Source organism: Protopterus annectens, chromosome 1.part1 (assembly GCF_019279795.1).
Source record: "Protopterus annectens isolate FY-2018-M chromosome 1.part1, PAN1.0, whole genome shotgun sequence".
NCBI lineage: Eukaryota > Metazoa > Chordata > Ceratodontiformes > Protopteridae > Protopterus > Protopterus annectens.
In genome coordinates, this window is record NC_056726.1 from 183569077 (window position 1) to 183584936 (window position 15860).

The window sequence follows — 15860 nt, forward strand, 5'->3', positions numbered from 1 at the left end:
AAACTATTCACACCTTTAATGTGACCTACACCCTGAGGTAATAGTGGCCCAGGCCAGGGTGTGCAAGGAGATACGGCCCCCCTGACTGCATCCAGAGCAGGACAGTCAGGCAGTGCTTCAGGAGCACTGTGCGAACTTCTCTGAAAAGGGTTCTCAGGAGCCCTGATTTTTCAGACCTCCCCTGCCTCAAGGGTGGCGCCTGTTATCAAATCGCCTTCCCTGACTGGAAGAAGAGGATTCCTGAGGAGCATCTACAGTAGACAATCCTGTGTGGACAGGACGGATCCAGGAAGACTGGGAACTAAACAATCTGACGTCCTTGTCTGCCAGACTTACCTTGATGAACGGGAAGTGGGACAAACCTGTTTAGGGAATCATAATACAGGATATAAGCCTCCAAAGTAAATCTGTAACCTGTGCCAGAAAAGGAAACAAGTCTTAGAAAACAACTTTGTGAAGCCACGACAGAGAGGAACCATGGAGACCCAGATGGGGAACATACAAGTTTACTCAAGTAGTGTCTATCCCTTGTCTTTAGAGCTTAAGGCACAGATCTTCCAACTGAGGTGCCACACTATAAGGAAGCATGCAAATTTCAAAATAGGCATGTGCCAGAGGAAAATGTGGACAGCGGAGAGATATGATGCAGACTCTGCACACAAGGTACCCCAGCTGAGTATCGAACTGGAGAATATTTTACTGCTACGTCACCCTCTGAGGGTGTCTTATACTTTGTGCGCTAAAGGCAAAGGCCTTAACCATTATGCCAACTGAGCTCTCAATCTCTGTGTTCAAGAAATGGGGACATGGACCAAAGGTCACAAAAAATATGGACAAGTTCTAAATCTTGCTCTTATAAGTTGGGAAAGTACCTAGAACAGGATTAGTGTTAGCATACATTTGTGCTAAATGCATGCTCTAAATGAAACTGAATGCCAGAAATAGCTGGACCATATCATCCAAGGAAAAGTTAAGATCTGAAGAATCTAAACTTTGCACAAAGTTTCGGATCCCTAGGCACTGGATCCAAGAATAGCTCCACTCTCTCCAAGCACCCTGATACTGTCAGATTCTAGGCTTAGAATCCAAGAAGAGAAATATCCGAGCAGATCGGATCGTAAGGAGGGGGTAGGGGCATCAGAGTGCCATAAAGCTAAATGTCAGAGTGCCACAGAGAACCACACATTTATGAGGAAGAAACGCTAAAGAAACAATGCAGCTGCCCGGACACTAAGAGGATGTGGAGAGTGGAGGCGTGGGGCTCGAAGCAATAACATAGTCAACAGTCAGATCCAAATGACTTCTCAAATCTGAAGATGACCTGCTAGTCCAGTAGTTCCGGATTCGAAGGTGTCAGTTCCTAGAAGTGCCTAATGTTCTGTTGATACCTGGCAGCTGCAGCACTGCCCGATACTTTGAAACTGCAGTACATTCCAGTCAATGGGATCCGAAGGCCTAGGATCTGATGATAAACAGCAGACCAGAGAAAGAACATCATGGGGTTGCACCTGTCAGATCCGAGGGAAACTTAGGTTCTGAAGGTTGCCCTAGAAGCTACGAATCCAAGGAACTGGATCCGAGATCCTCTTGAGTTGTTCGGCTTTTTCTTTTCTTTTGTTTTTTTTGAAGGGGTGTGATCCCCGACCAAAACACCAGTATAGTTGAGCTGAGTCCCTTCTGTGAGACAGCTACAAACAATGTAAGCAGAGTAAAAACAATCTGTTATTAGATTCTTAACAGGAAACTACTTTAAGACTAACCAATTTCCCTCACAGTGAAAATCAAGCACTGTGCATTGTAACCGTGATGTTAACACCTTAACTATCATCATACCTCTTAGAGCCTTTTGCAAATTTAAAAAGTTGACAAAACAACAGGTATTGCCTTAGCATGAATTTTCGGAAGGGTATGAAGCCTGAAACTCAAATGTTTGTCTTTTCTGACTTCAACTCTGGATGACTTGCCAAAAAATACTGTTTTATGAGAAAATGACAAAAGAAAGTGAAACAAACATCAGAAAACACTGCAAAAAAAAGGACAGTTGAGCTGTGACTATTAAAAAATGAGCCAAGAGTATATACACACACAATATATATATATATATATATATATATATATATATATATATATATATATATATGGGATCCAGACACATGCTCGACTAGCATATGTCCGAATCACAAAACATCAAACACACATACATGAAACCGCTTAACATCGACAAGCGCTTTTGTGTATGTGTGCCTGTTTCGTAGATCAACCTACAGTGTGGGTAAGGGAAAATTCCCTTTTCCCAACTGTAGTGCGATCTCGGAGTGAGAATAATAAAGTAGGGGGGGCACAGCCCCCCTCGTGGGGGGTGCAGGGGGGCAAAGCCTCCCTGCAGAAACGTAGATTTTTTTTTGAACTACACATACACGGAAGCGCTTTTCAATGTTAAGCGCTTTCGTGTATGTGTGTTCGATGTTTTGTGATTCGGACATATGCTAGTTGAGCATGTGTCCTAGACCCATATATTATATGGATCTACTGTCTTCTGCCGAATTTACATTTCACCGAAACGTAAATGTCCATGTGTATTTATGCGAAAGTGCGTTTTACTGAAAACGCACTTTCGCGTAAATAAGTAAAATAAAAAATAAATTAGTTAAATAAATAAAAATATGCCGTTTGCATGTTAACTTAGTTGTACATCAACACTTAGTATTGATGTACAACTAAGCAGAGTATTGATGAGATCATGGTACAGTGGGGCTGAGGAAACATTCCCTTTTCCCCACTGTAGTGCGATCTCGGAGTGAGAATATTAAAGTAGGGGAGGGGGGGGTGCAGGGGGGGCTTGCTTGCTTTGTTTAAAGTGTTTTTTTTCCCCCATAGATTTATGCGAAAGTGCATTTTCATTGAGATGCACTTTCGGGTAAATACGTTCGTAAATTCGAAAGAATGCAGTAGACCTATATATATATATATATATATATATATATATATATATATATATAAAGATATATATATATATATATATATATATACATATATATATATATATATATATATATATATATATATATATATATAAAGGAAGGATGAGGCACATTTTGAGACTTCCTAGATCCAGAAAATCCCCAGAAAGGTATACAGTGATTAGCCTAAGAACAACAGAACCAAGGACCAAACACCAAAAAAAATAGTAATACAAGAAAAAGGGGGCACAGAAGAAAAAAAATTCATGCCCCGTTTCAAAGTAAAAGATAAGCACCACTCAAAAAACTGTCAAAAAAGTTAGATAACAGAAGAAAATGGGAAATTAATGACCCAGCCGCTAGAGGCTTCAGAGGGAGGACAGAAGGGTTAAAGATAACAGAGAAAGCTTAAAATAGATAATTTTATGTGAACAAACCTTCTAACAGCTCGAGACTTGAAATCCTCCATCTGACCATGACGGCAGCAAATGAGATCTGGGGAGTTAGGGAGGTTGTAGTGCATTATGGGAAGAGGGAAGAACTCAAGATTAGGATCCAAAAGCTTGTAAAAAGCAGCGAGCTGGATCCGAGGATCGGATCCAAGACTCATCAGTGAGAAAAAAATGAAAAGGACATCAAATTAATTGTTAATTGGCTGGGGTTGGCTTAATGGTTAAGGTATTTACTTCATAAGTACAAGTTACGGGGTCTGATTCTCACTCGTTGGTCACTGTCTGACTACTGGCCAGATGTACAATAGTCTGCAGACTGACTGTCTTTTTTTTTTTTTTTTTACCTATGAACCTATGGTTGATCTCTATCCTCTGAAGATGTGATCCAAATTAACTACTCTAAACCAAAACTTAAAGGCATAAGAGTGTATGGGAAATTACCCCAGAAAGCGAGTCCTTACTCCTAAACACTTCCAGTCTGTGACAGGGTGACCAAGGAGCACTCCACAGGCTATGCATGGCTAACCCTCAGGCTTCAGCTGATCAATCACTATGAAGCTTTTTAACAACTCTCAGGGTGCACCCCTACAGTGTGAGCGCCAGAGGCATGCCTCCTCTCCTTAGAGGACTGATGCAGCCTTGAGCCCTTGATACCCACAGATAAATGCAGTACCTGCAGGGGCTGGGATGGGGAGGGGAGGCTGGCTGTACACGAGTTCCCTTTCATAGAAACAGAACTCTACATGCACTGTGGCTGTCTCACCTTGCTGGGTTACTTCAAATAATGCCTGAGGATATGCTGAGGCTTCGCCTCGTCAGTTTCCTTGGGAGCTGCTATGAAACTCTGGTATCATTTTGGTCAAGATGGTGGTCAAACATTTCCCCCAAAATTGCAGGAGAAAAACTTGGAGACTTGCAAAAATTATAAACCGTGCCTTTCCCAGAAACAACAAATGCAGAGTTTAGCTGATACTCTGATGGGCATATAAGAAGTACAGAACTTCACTAACAGCAATAAGCATCATAAGCCAATCTATGCGAGTTGCTAAAACGGCTTGGGGGACTTGTGCTCTCAGACATTTGGAGCATTATTTTACAGTATATGTTGATACTGGCACACAAACATCCCATAAATTGGAATCTTACATGTTTTTTCCTTGAATTCTGATTAATGGAGAACATGCAACCAACCAAGGGCATATCAAAGAAATTCTGTGATATTCAGCAGTTTATTCCAGATGACAACATTAGCGAAAACATCTTTATTACAGAGATAATTTAGCTGTGCAAGTAGAAAGAACAGGCCCTCAAGAGAGCTGACAAGCAGAAAACAGACAATAAGGCAATATGTACCAAAAAATGAGATGAACTAACCTCTATGACACTGTGCTTGAATGCAGCTGAAGGCTGGCTTGGCCACATGGACTCTATTTTACATACCCTTAGAGAATTTCTAGGGTTATTAATGGCAGTAACTCTGGCAAAAGCAATAACAACTAACAGTGGACAGAACTGCTATTCTCAAGTTCCTATCAATACTAGAAAACAATGACTTACTCTGAGTTAGACTGTGGTGAAAAGCCGTTGAGGTAGATCCTGATGAAGTTGTCACTCCAGCCGCATCTGTGCCGAACCCTAGCAACTCAAGAGGAAACTGGAAGGGCACCGTTACAGGAACAAGACCGCCCAGCATGCCAAAAGGGTTTAGTGCTGCAGAAGTAACGCTTGGATTGGTTACAGACAGAGGTGATGTCATTAAGGTCAAAGGAGATGTGCTTGCCAGTAGCGATGCACTTGCTGTAGACTTCACAGAAAAACAAAGGAAGATTTCACACATTACAGTACTTTACTGATCCACAAGAAGAAAACCAAACAAATTATCTACCACATCCAATTTAAAAAATCACAATTTTCTCAGACCTAATTACTCTACAAAAAATAAACAAGCAAGATGCCAAACATAATACACATGCCAGAAAGACATTTCAGTTACAGACAAGACATTAAAAATTATGCTGGGCTTAGTACACAGCTAGTATATTATGACAAATTTGAAACCACTGTTCATCACTTGTTTCTGCTGAAATTAGGAGGACTTCTGCTAAACATCATTCTGATCTGAGATGTCCATCATGTAGGGTTCTCATAGGTTGGTACTAGGCTATCAGCCCTAGGGCCTATACAAGCCTAGCCATAACAGTTCCCTGGCTATTTCTTCCCACATTATTTACTTTCCTGGACCCCTGTCTAGCAGGGCGACTGACGTGATCCCTGGGGTGAATTTCCTTTCTCCCATTCAATCGTTAAGGTTCCTCTTGAAGAGGTCCAAAGAGGCACTCTGCTTGACATGTATGGGCAATCTATTCCAGAGTCTGGGGAGTCTCTGGGTCAAGAACCTATCCCTCCAGCATGTTTTGTTTATTGTGATGACAAGGTTTAGATCCCTGGAGCGTGTAGCTCTGAGGGATTGGGATTTCTTTAAGTGTAGCATGTCCAACAGCTCTGGGTTTGACATGGCCTTGTATGTTAAGCAGAGATCGCCTCTGAGTAGACGATATGCGACAGAGTATAGCTGGAGTTTTTTAAGGCGGTCAGCGTAGGGCATCTGCTTTAGGTCTGTGATTCTTTTAGTGAGGTATTTCTGAGGCCTTTCCAGTTGTTGCAGATGTCTTGAGAGGTACATACCAAATGGGGCGTTGTATTCTATAATGGGTCTAATGAGGGATGAGTACAGTGGGACAATGACCTCCTTTTACTGGATGAAAAGCCCTTCGTGATGAGGTGTGCCACATAGAAGGATTTCCTGACTGTTGTGGCGATGTGGTTATCGAAGGTGAGACCACTGTCCACCTGTGTCCCTAAGTCTCTTATCACACTTTCTGTGTTTAGTGTACTGCCACCTATATGGTAATTCATGGATACATGTTTTTTCCCAAAGGGATAACAATACATTTCTTGGCATTGAGCTTGAGCCCATGGCTCTGGCACCAAGCATCTGTTTCTGTAAGGCCCTTTTGTAGAGTATCCACATCATTTGGGGATTCAATAATGGCTCCCAGTTTGCAGTCATCTGCAAACTTTGTTAGCCAGAGTCCCTTAGTGTTGACCTGTACTTCAGAGAAGTAGATGCCAAACAAGAGCGCCCCAGGACTGAACCCTGAGGTACTCCACTTGTCACTTGTCTGGAGCTGGATTTGGAGTCGGCTACTTTTACAGTGTGGGTTCTATCAGTAAGCCATTTAGCAACCCATTCGGTGACATAGGGATTAATGCCCAACTTAGTAAGTTTATCTATGATTCCAGAGTGGGGGATGGTGTCAAAGGCCTTGGCAAGGTCTAGATAGGCTGTGTGGACCACCTTACCCTTATCCATGGCTCTGGAGACTGATTCAAAGAGGTCAATCAGGTTCAGGAGACAAGATCGGCCCTTCACAAACCCAAACTGGGTGAGGTCCAGTGTTTGAAGGTTGCCAATGTCTTTGTTTATAAGTTCCATGATAATACGCTCCATGGCCTTGCAGATAAGGCTTGTCAGACTGATGGGACGGTAGTTTCCAGGATCCAAGGTGGATCCCCCCTTGTGGATTGGGATAACTGTAGCTCTGTGCCACTCAGTGGGCACGAAACCTGAGGTGAGGCTATGATTAAACATGACACTTAGGTGAGGTGCCAGTTCATATTGTAGTTCATGTAGTACACAGTCCGGGATGTCATCTGGTCCCATGGATGCTGTATTCTTGGCTTTAGAGAGTGCGTTTTGTACCTGTGTGGCCGTTATTACTGGAATTTGGCAATCTTCCGGTATTGAGATGGGCCATTTAGGTGGTGAGAGGGGGGTGAAGTTGGCACTGAATCGATCTGCCAGGATATTGGCAATATCCTTCGGATCAGTATATTTAATGCCATTCTGTTTTAGCTCAGAGCAGATCTGAGCATTGCCATTTAGATTCTTGACATAGTTATAGAATGCTTTGTGGTTATCTTTGGCAATTTTATTTTCGTAACTAGCTTTGGAGGATTTTAAGAGGCATCTCAGTTTCTTACTGAGGCTAGTAAGGGAGTTTTTTGCATCCTGGGACTTTCCTCTTTTCTGCAAAAGTTTCTTCCTTTTGTTGTAAAGTTTGTTTATGGCAAGGGACCACCAGATTGGCTTCCTTTTTTTGGATGAGAGCATTTTGGTTCTATTTGGGATGGCACGATTCATGCATGAGTGGATGTGCTCATACAATGTCTTAGTGTAGGATTCAGCAGTTGAACTTTCAGTTCCCGTCTGCATGGGTGTCATGAAGTTTGTCACTTCTGACTTGAGTAGCATGAAGTTGGCTTTGGAGAAGTTTTTTATGGTGGTTTCTTTACTGGGGGTGGGGTGGATGTGGATGTTAAGGGTGATTAGCTTATGGTCAGACCTGACTAACGAGGGGGTGACCATAGGTATGGAGCATTGATTTCCCATGTTGGTAATGACCAGGTCTAGGATATTGGAGCCCCTGGTGGGACTATGGATTAGTTGATCCAGGGCGTTGGAATTTATGAATTCCAAGAACCGTTGCAAAGGTGTTGGGACATGAGTAGTTTTCCCAGTTAATGGCAGGGTAGTTAAAATCACCCAGTATTAGGGTGTTTGGTTCTATCTTAATATTTTCCAGTATGTTTAGAAAGGTGTAGTGAGAATCTTGGGGTATGGTGGGGATCTGTAGCAAGCTACAATTTGGATTGCAGTCTTACCTAGTGTTAGTTGCACTTGGAGAATTTCAGACACATTGTGTTGGCCAACTAGCCTGGTGGTGTGAATATCCTTGGTGAATATTGACACTCCTCCACCTTTAGTGTTTCGGTCCTGGTTTGGTGGCCGAAAAGTGTGGTAAGAGTTGTAGCCTGGTATGGCAGGGGTGCTCTCTGGAGCCTTGAACCAGGTCTCAGTTACTGCACAGATATCGATGTTCTCCATTTTTAGGAGTGCCTCGAGAGTGTGCATTTTGAGGTTTAGACTTCTAGCATTGAGTAGCATTACCTTCAGATTTTGCATGCTTGTACCTGTTACGGTGGTGGTTTTGTCCTTTGAAGTTTGCCTAAAAAAGGCAGCACTTCAGAGTCTGAAGAAGCCCATGTAAAGTGGAGGGTGAAAGTGCTTAGTGTATACAGTTTTATTTTGTTCTATTAAATTAAGAGTCTGGTATTACGATTGGCGTGGCGTTTTTTTCTTTTTCTTTTGATTACATGTGTTTGCACTCATCTTGAGTGTTTTTCACCTTCCCATCACCCCCAGATCTCCCCTAAGACATGCCGTCCACCACTCCACTCACAATTATCATCAAGGAACAGGTTGCCACAGCACTCTCTAACACTAAAAACATGGTATCAATGAGGTCTGACAATATACCAGGTTGCCTCTTCACCTTAAATTAGGACTTATCAGACCTACTAAGATCTCTAACTACAGCCATTGAACTGGTTTTGTCCCAGTAGAGTGGAGGACAGCAACAGTCATTCCTCTGCATAAAGGGGAGACCACGTACTGACCCGGGAAATTACAGACCCATAGGTTTGACTAGTCTTATATGCAAGGCCATGGAAAGAATAATCATGGACCTGATAAATAATGACATAGGAAACCTCCAAACACTCGACCCAACCCACTTCGGCTTTGTCAAGGGCAGGTCAGGCCTACTGAATCTGGTGGATTTCTTTGAAAAGTCTCTAAGGCCATGGATGAGGGTAAAACAGTACATATTGCCTACCATGACCCGGCCAAGGCAGTTGATGCAATTTCCCACTCACTTCTTAGAAATGAACTCACAAAACTGGGCATAAATCCCTACATCATCAAACAGCTAGCCAATTGTATCACTGACAGGACATGTGGTTAAAGCGAGTGAATCCAGATCCAGCTACAGGCCAGTTACTACGGGTATGCCACAGGCCTCAGTACTGGAACTACTCCCGTTTGGCATATGCTTCTTCCATGTCAAGGCTAATGCAGAAGGCCTCTGGATGACAATCTGCCAATGACTGCCTACTCGGGGGCAATCAATGAATCCTTCAACAATGTAGATATCCTTCAGGAAGATCTAGCTCAGACAAATGATTGGTGCTAGAACCATGGGCTAAACCTGAATGCAAAAAATGTGTTACCATATCCTTTTGGAGGTCAAATACCCCACACAGTACAACATCAATAGCACACCCCTAAGAGTAGATTCAGAGGTGAGAGATTTAGATACACAGACAGAGAGTAGCCTAAACTTTGACTGCAATGTGTGGCACAACTTATAAGTAAAGTTATGGCATCCACAAAGTACAGTTGTGTACACTTACCATAAATGTAGATGTTCGAGTGTATTCACTGTTGCAGTCATTACATTTGGGTTATCTGCTTGCAGGTAGCCCTCAGTCGGCCTGATTAAAAAAGTCTTGGATCCTGCGTCAGTTGCTGTCCCTTCTTCCATGATGTCAGGTCGTCAGGGGTATAAAACATGCAGCCGACACCATTACATCAGTTTTTATTGCCCCAGATGTCAGGTGCCCCCCTAATGGGAAGCAATTAAATATAAAAGTACAATGATATACCTCCAACAAAAAAGCAAATACACCAAAAAGGCTTTTAAGCATAGTAAAGGAAAGTAGAGGTATAGCCAAAAGAAGTTAGGGGGCTGGAGGGAGGGTAAAGAGGGCTGCAACAGTGAATACACTCGAGCATCTACATTTATGGTAAGTGTACACAACTGTACTATGTTCTTCGTGTTTCACTGTTGCCGTCATTACATTTGGGTAGATTCCCAAAGCTATGGTTGGGAGGAGGAATTCAGATAGCGTTAGGACCAGCGATAAGGCCCCGCAACAATGCAGTGGCAAAGCCAGCTCTGGATTTAGAGAAAATTGGCAAATGATAATGCTTGGTGAAAGTATGTACAGAGCTCCAGGTAGCAGCTTCTAGGATGTCCCTGGTAGGGACGCCTCTGAGAAAGGCTGTAAAGGTAGATGCAGCCCTGGTGGAGTGAGGACTGATCCCCTGGGGGATAGGTTTTCCATGGTGCTTATAGCAGAAATTAATGCAATGGCCTATCCACTTAGAAATGGTTTGCTTTGAAATAGCCTTCCCCTTTGCCCCTACAGCAAATGCCACCAGCAGTTGTTCAGATTTCCTTTAAGGTTTAGTCCTGTCCAAGTAGAATCAAAGTTGTCTGTGCACATCTAAGGAATGCAGTATCCGTGCCCCTTTGTTCTGTGGATTGGGAAAGAAGGCTGGCAAATGAATGGACTGATTAAGAGCCACACTGGATACCACCTTGGGCATGAAGGATGGATTGGTTCTGAGGGACACCCTGTCCACATGAAAGATGATGAAAGGCTCCACTGCCATAAGGGCCTGTAATTCAGATATCCTTCTAACTGAAGTGATTGCTAAAAAGGAAAGCCGTTTTCCAGGAAAGAAATTTTAAGTCTGCAGTAGCAGCTGGCTCGAAAGGAGGTAGAGTGAGTTTCTCCAAAACAAAGTTAAGGTCTCAGGCTGGGGCTGGAGCTCTCCTGGGTGGTCTCAAATTTTTGGACCCTCTGAGGAACTGCTTGAGCAATGGATGAGAGAAGAGGGGAGGATTCTGTGTTATAATGAGCTGAAATGGCTGAGGCGTGGATTTTAAATGAGGAAAAAGACAGGCCCTTGTGAAGCATCTCAGTTAAGTATTGTAAAATCTGAGGTAAATTGGGCACTGCTGTGCTCATCTATTGAGATTGGTTCCAGACACAGAATCTTTTCCATTTTTCAGCATAAGATTTTGTAGTACTAGGCCTCCTTGCCTCTAAAATATTCATCACAGGTTTACTGAGGGATGGTAAAGGACAGATTATGTAATTAGCCAGCCTGCAAGGATCAGTGTTAGAAGCTGAGGGTGCAGAATCTGGTCCTCCTGCTGAGACAACAGGGAAGGAGTCTGAAGCAGGTGCCATGAGGATAACTGTGACACACTGTGCAGGAGGGGGTTCCAGTGTTGGTGCGGCCAGTCTGGAGCAATCAAAATCATCCTTGGTTTGTCCTGTTTGACTTTTAGTAGTACTTTGGAGAGCAGAGGCAGTGGGGGGAAGACATAGACTGATAGGTTTTTCCAGCTGAAGGACAGAGCATCCACACATTCCAGGCCTGTTTGTGGTTAGTCCTTGTGCAAAATTTGTCCAATTGATAGTTCTGGGGAGAGGCAAAAAGGTCTATATCTGGGCTCCCCCATTTGCTTGTAAACATGTTGAAACTCCTTAGTTCCAGCTTCCACTCGTCTGGGTCCATGAGGTTTCTGCTTAGTCCGTCTGCCAGTGTATTTAACTTTCCTGGCAGGAATTGAGCTTGTAGGTGCACTTGGTAGCTCAAGGCTGTGTTCCACAATGCCATGGCTAGTCTGCAGAGGGGGTAAGAATGTGTACCCCCCCTGCTTCTTTATGTACCACATAACTGTGGTGTTGTCCGTCTTTACCATTAGTTTCCTGGAAGAATGTGGTCCTTGAAGGCTGTCAGAGCATTCTGTACAGCGAACATTTCTTTTTGATTGATATGCAGGTGCATTTGACTTGGATTCCATTTGTCCTGAATGCACTTTCCTGCCAGGTGAGCCTCCTATGCATAGTCTGATGCATCTGTTGTTAGGGTTTGGGTAGCAGGGCGTGGTGTGAAAAGTAGTCCCTTGTTTTGGTGGCAGGCCTCTGCCCACCAAAGGAAATCTAGGCTTAGGCAAGGTATGATAGGAATCATTGCTTCTAGATCCTGAGAATGTTGACACCATAGGCTTTTTAGATACCACTGTAGTTTCCTCATATGCAGCCTTGCATATGGAATTAGAAGAATGCAGGAGGCCATGAAGCCCAAGGCTTGCATTATTTGTCTTGCAGATAGCAGGGTTTTTGTGGGCACTTGTTTGAAGTAGGTTGTCAAATTAATTTGTTTCTCTGGCATGAGGTACGTCATCTGGGAAGTTGTATTCAAGCTTTCTCCCAGGAATATAATTTGTTGACAGGGTACCAGGTGTGATTTCTTTTCGTTTATGGTGTACTGCAGACAAGTTAGAACCCTTTGAAAAAAGGCCAGATGATTCAAAAGTGTGTCTTGGCTTTCTGCCTGAATTAAACAATCATCCAGGTATGGGTATATTTGAATATTTATTTGCCTGCAAAATGCAATAACTGGAGCTAGGCACTTTGGAAATACCCTGGGTGCAGTAGATAAGTCAAAGGGCAGTGCAGAGAACTGATAGTGCATGTAGCCTGCTTTGAAGCGTAGGTATCTTCTGCAAGATTCCCTGATTGGGATGTGCAGGTATGCTTCTTTTAAATCTAGTGTTTCCAACCAGGCATCTTTTCCTAGCATAGGAAGTAATTGGTGAAGAGTCAGCATCTTGAATTTTGGAATCTCCAAAAAGATGTTTAGATTAGACAGGTCCAGGATAGGGCGCCATGAATTGTCTTTTCTGGGTACCAGGAAAGGTCTCGAGTAGAAACCTTGTCCCTTTTCCTCTTCTGGTACCAGTTGAATAGCCCCCATGCTTAAGAGACAAAGTACTTGTTTTTGGGCCACTGCCCACTGATTTGGGGGTAGGTCCGGCCACCCGCTTGGTGTTGGCAACGTGTAGAAGTGAAATCTGTATCCCTGGGACACTATATTTAAAACCCAGTTGTCCTGGGTAATGAGTTCCCAATTCTTTGCATGAAGAGCAATCCTTCCCCCAAAGGGGCAGTCAGTTGATAAGTGCTTGGAAATTTTAAAAGGAAGTCATGAGACAGTTTACCATAGGGTGAGAGTCTTATTACTCCCAGATTTGTAAGTGGAGGCCCCCCACTGCTTAGTCCTGTGTGTCTCCTGGGACTGAAACCTGGGTTTTTGCTGTGTCTGGGTTTGGCTTGAGAAGACCTAGAAGGGGCTGGGAAGGACCAATTCTTAGAGGGCTAGTGCCTGCTAAATCTAGGAGTCTGAACTTGTAAGAAATCTTTAACAGTTTACATAAATTTAGTTTTATCTTCCATCTTTTTAAGAACTTCCTCAGCCTTGTTGCCAAACAGGTGGTCCTGATTTAAGGGAGCATCCAACAATTTTGCTTTAACATGATCAGGCAAAGCTTGCTCCTTAAGCCAAGCATGCCTTCTGAGCACAGACCCAGTAACAGCAGCCCTGCAAGAGGCCTCTAATGAATCAAAACCACACCGCAAAGTATGTTTTCCAACTTGTTCGGCAGAATGCATTGAATCCTGTAAGTCTCTATTTTCCACACAGTCAGGAATCAACATAATTTTCTGTTTAAGCAGTCCAATAACATGTTGCTGATACTTTAACATATGAAACTGGCAGTTTAAAGCCCTAATGGCCAAGGTTGCAGAAGTGTAAACCGTCTTACCCCATCTATTCAGCACCCTGGAGTCTCTATCAGAAGGGGTAGGATTTTTAGCAGTAGAAGCCTTAATGTCCTTGGGCCCCTGTGAAATAGTCTCTGGATCTGCAATAGGATTATTAAAAAGGAACTTGTGGGTCTCGGACCCTGTAGTATCTGTCAGGTTTTCTGGGAGCAGGAGGCAATGAATCAGGGGCCAAACTAGATTCCGAAAGAGCATCATCAACAATATCTAGTAAAGGAGGAATAGCTAAAGGCCTATGCTGAGGTAGGAGAAGGAAATCCCTAAGCCTCTTTTTTGAATCAGAAAAATCCTAACTTTCCCAGTGGAAATGCTCCCTTAGAGTATGTAAGGTTTCTCCAAAAGAAAAATCCTCAGGAGGGGAAGCAGAAGGAATGGAGTCCTCTGCATTAGAATCTTCATAACTAGATAAGGGCAAATCCAGATCATCAGAAGAATCAGAAAAAAGCAGAATCCTGATCAGAAGCTTCATAATCAACTTCAGTCCTAAGCATCTTAAAAGGGGGGGATTGGCTACCCATGATTAGAGTTATTAGATCTTGAGCATGCAGTCTGGGCATCGGTTTTTTTAGGCATGGTTCGAGATTTAGGCCTACGTATAAAAGGAGGCGTCGGTTTAATATGCAAGTCCGTAGGCCTGAATACACGCTCAGAAGCCGGTGCCTGCACAATGGCTCCGGACCCATCCAAGTGTTCCATAGTGGAAGCATCTCGTGGCATACCGGACTCCGAATGGGTCTCAGTAGAGGCCTACGAATCAGAAGTAGCGGGTATCAGGGGCTGCGAAAGCGCCTCACTGAGTACCGGCGAACTGGCGACTGGCTTAGGAGAAGCATCATCGGCAGTTTTGGACCTTGGCGGCCTGTCTCTGTCTTTATCTTTGCATTTTTTCAGAATACCGGGAGTCGGGTGGCTAACCGATGACATTTCTGGATAATTAAACCGAGAACCGAAATATTTAGAGGAGAAAATATACCGATGACGGATAGTGCGCTGATTAAATAAAGCACTAAACCAATAGCAAGGTACGTCGTGTTCAGGGCCTAGGCAAGGAATACAGTAAGAATAAAAATCTTTATGAGGTATTTGCTTTCCACAAGTAATACAATTATTAACTTTTACTGACATCGGTAAGGAGCAAGAAAAAGTTTCCCCAACGGGGTACTTAGCTTTAGTTGAAGACTTCAGTTCTGAAACTCGAAAATGAAAATTTCAGGAGTCGGACAACTGGCACTTGCGAACTGCTTCTGCTTCGGGCACCGCACGGCAAGAAAGACTGATGTAATGGCGTCGGCTGCATGTTTTATACCCCTGATGTCATGGAAGAAAGGACAGCAACCGACGCAGGACCCAAGACTTTGTTAATCGGGCCGACTGAGGGCTACCTGCAAGCAGATAACCCAAATGTAATGACTGCAACAGTGAAACACGAAGAACATCCAAGGAAATTATAGTCCCTCATAAGACCAATAATCGAGTACAATGTGTCATTTGGCATGTACCTGACTAGGCACTTACAGCAGCTTGAGCTAACTCAGAGATTCCCCACAAAGAAAATATAGGGTGTAAACAACATGTCATATGAGGACAGAGTAAAAGCCCTACCCTTTACTCTGTCTCCTACTGACTATTAAGGGGTGACCTATGCCTGACCTACAAGGTACTCACAAATCCAGCCCTGATGGAGCTACTACACATCCGCAAGTCAAACAGCATGATGGTCACCCAATCTAGGGATCTAAACATAGTCAGCGACTCAAACAAAACATGATACAGAGAGAGATATATGTGTTTCAGAGAATGACCCTTCTTTGGAGCAGGTTTCCTATTCACATTAATCAGCCAGCCCTTCCCTAGCCATCTTCACATGCAATTTGGATCAATGGATGGTGAACTGAAAATTCACACCTGGGGTAGCAACTATGTCTCTTATGGATAGGGCAATCTGCAAGATTCTCAAAGCACAGGCATAAACTCATACTATCCTCTAGCCGCAGGAGCCATATAGTGGGTAAAATTGGGTTGCGTTGGCTAGGCTTGTAAGAGCTCTTAAATATTTGGCATA

General features: G+C 43.4%; 1 protein-coding gene across 4 annotated transcripts in view; it reads right to left on the reverse strand.

The window, feature by feature from the left end:
* The window catches only part of UBN2 (ubinuclein 2), a 2968476-nt gene that overhangs the window by 446163 nt on the left and 2506453 nt on the right, over nucleotides 1–15860 (reverse strand). For 3 of the 4 annotated variants that reach the window (XM_044074022.1, XM_044074006.1, XM_044074014.1), the window contains one exon: nucleotides 4970–5216. The exons of the other annotated variant lie outside the window; for it this stretch is intronic. In XM_044074022.1, the coding sequence (XP_043929957.1) occupies nucleotides 4970–5216 (247 nt within the window). The remainder of the gene's footprint in view (nucleotides 1–4969; nucleotides 5217–15860) is intronic. 4 annotated transcript variants of the gene reach the window in all.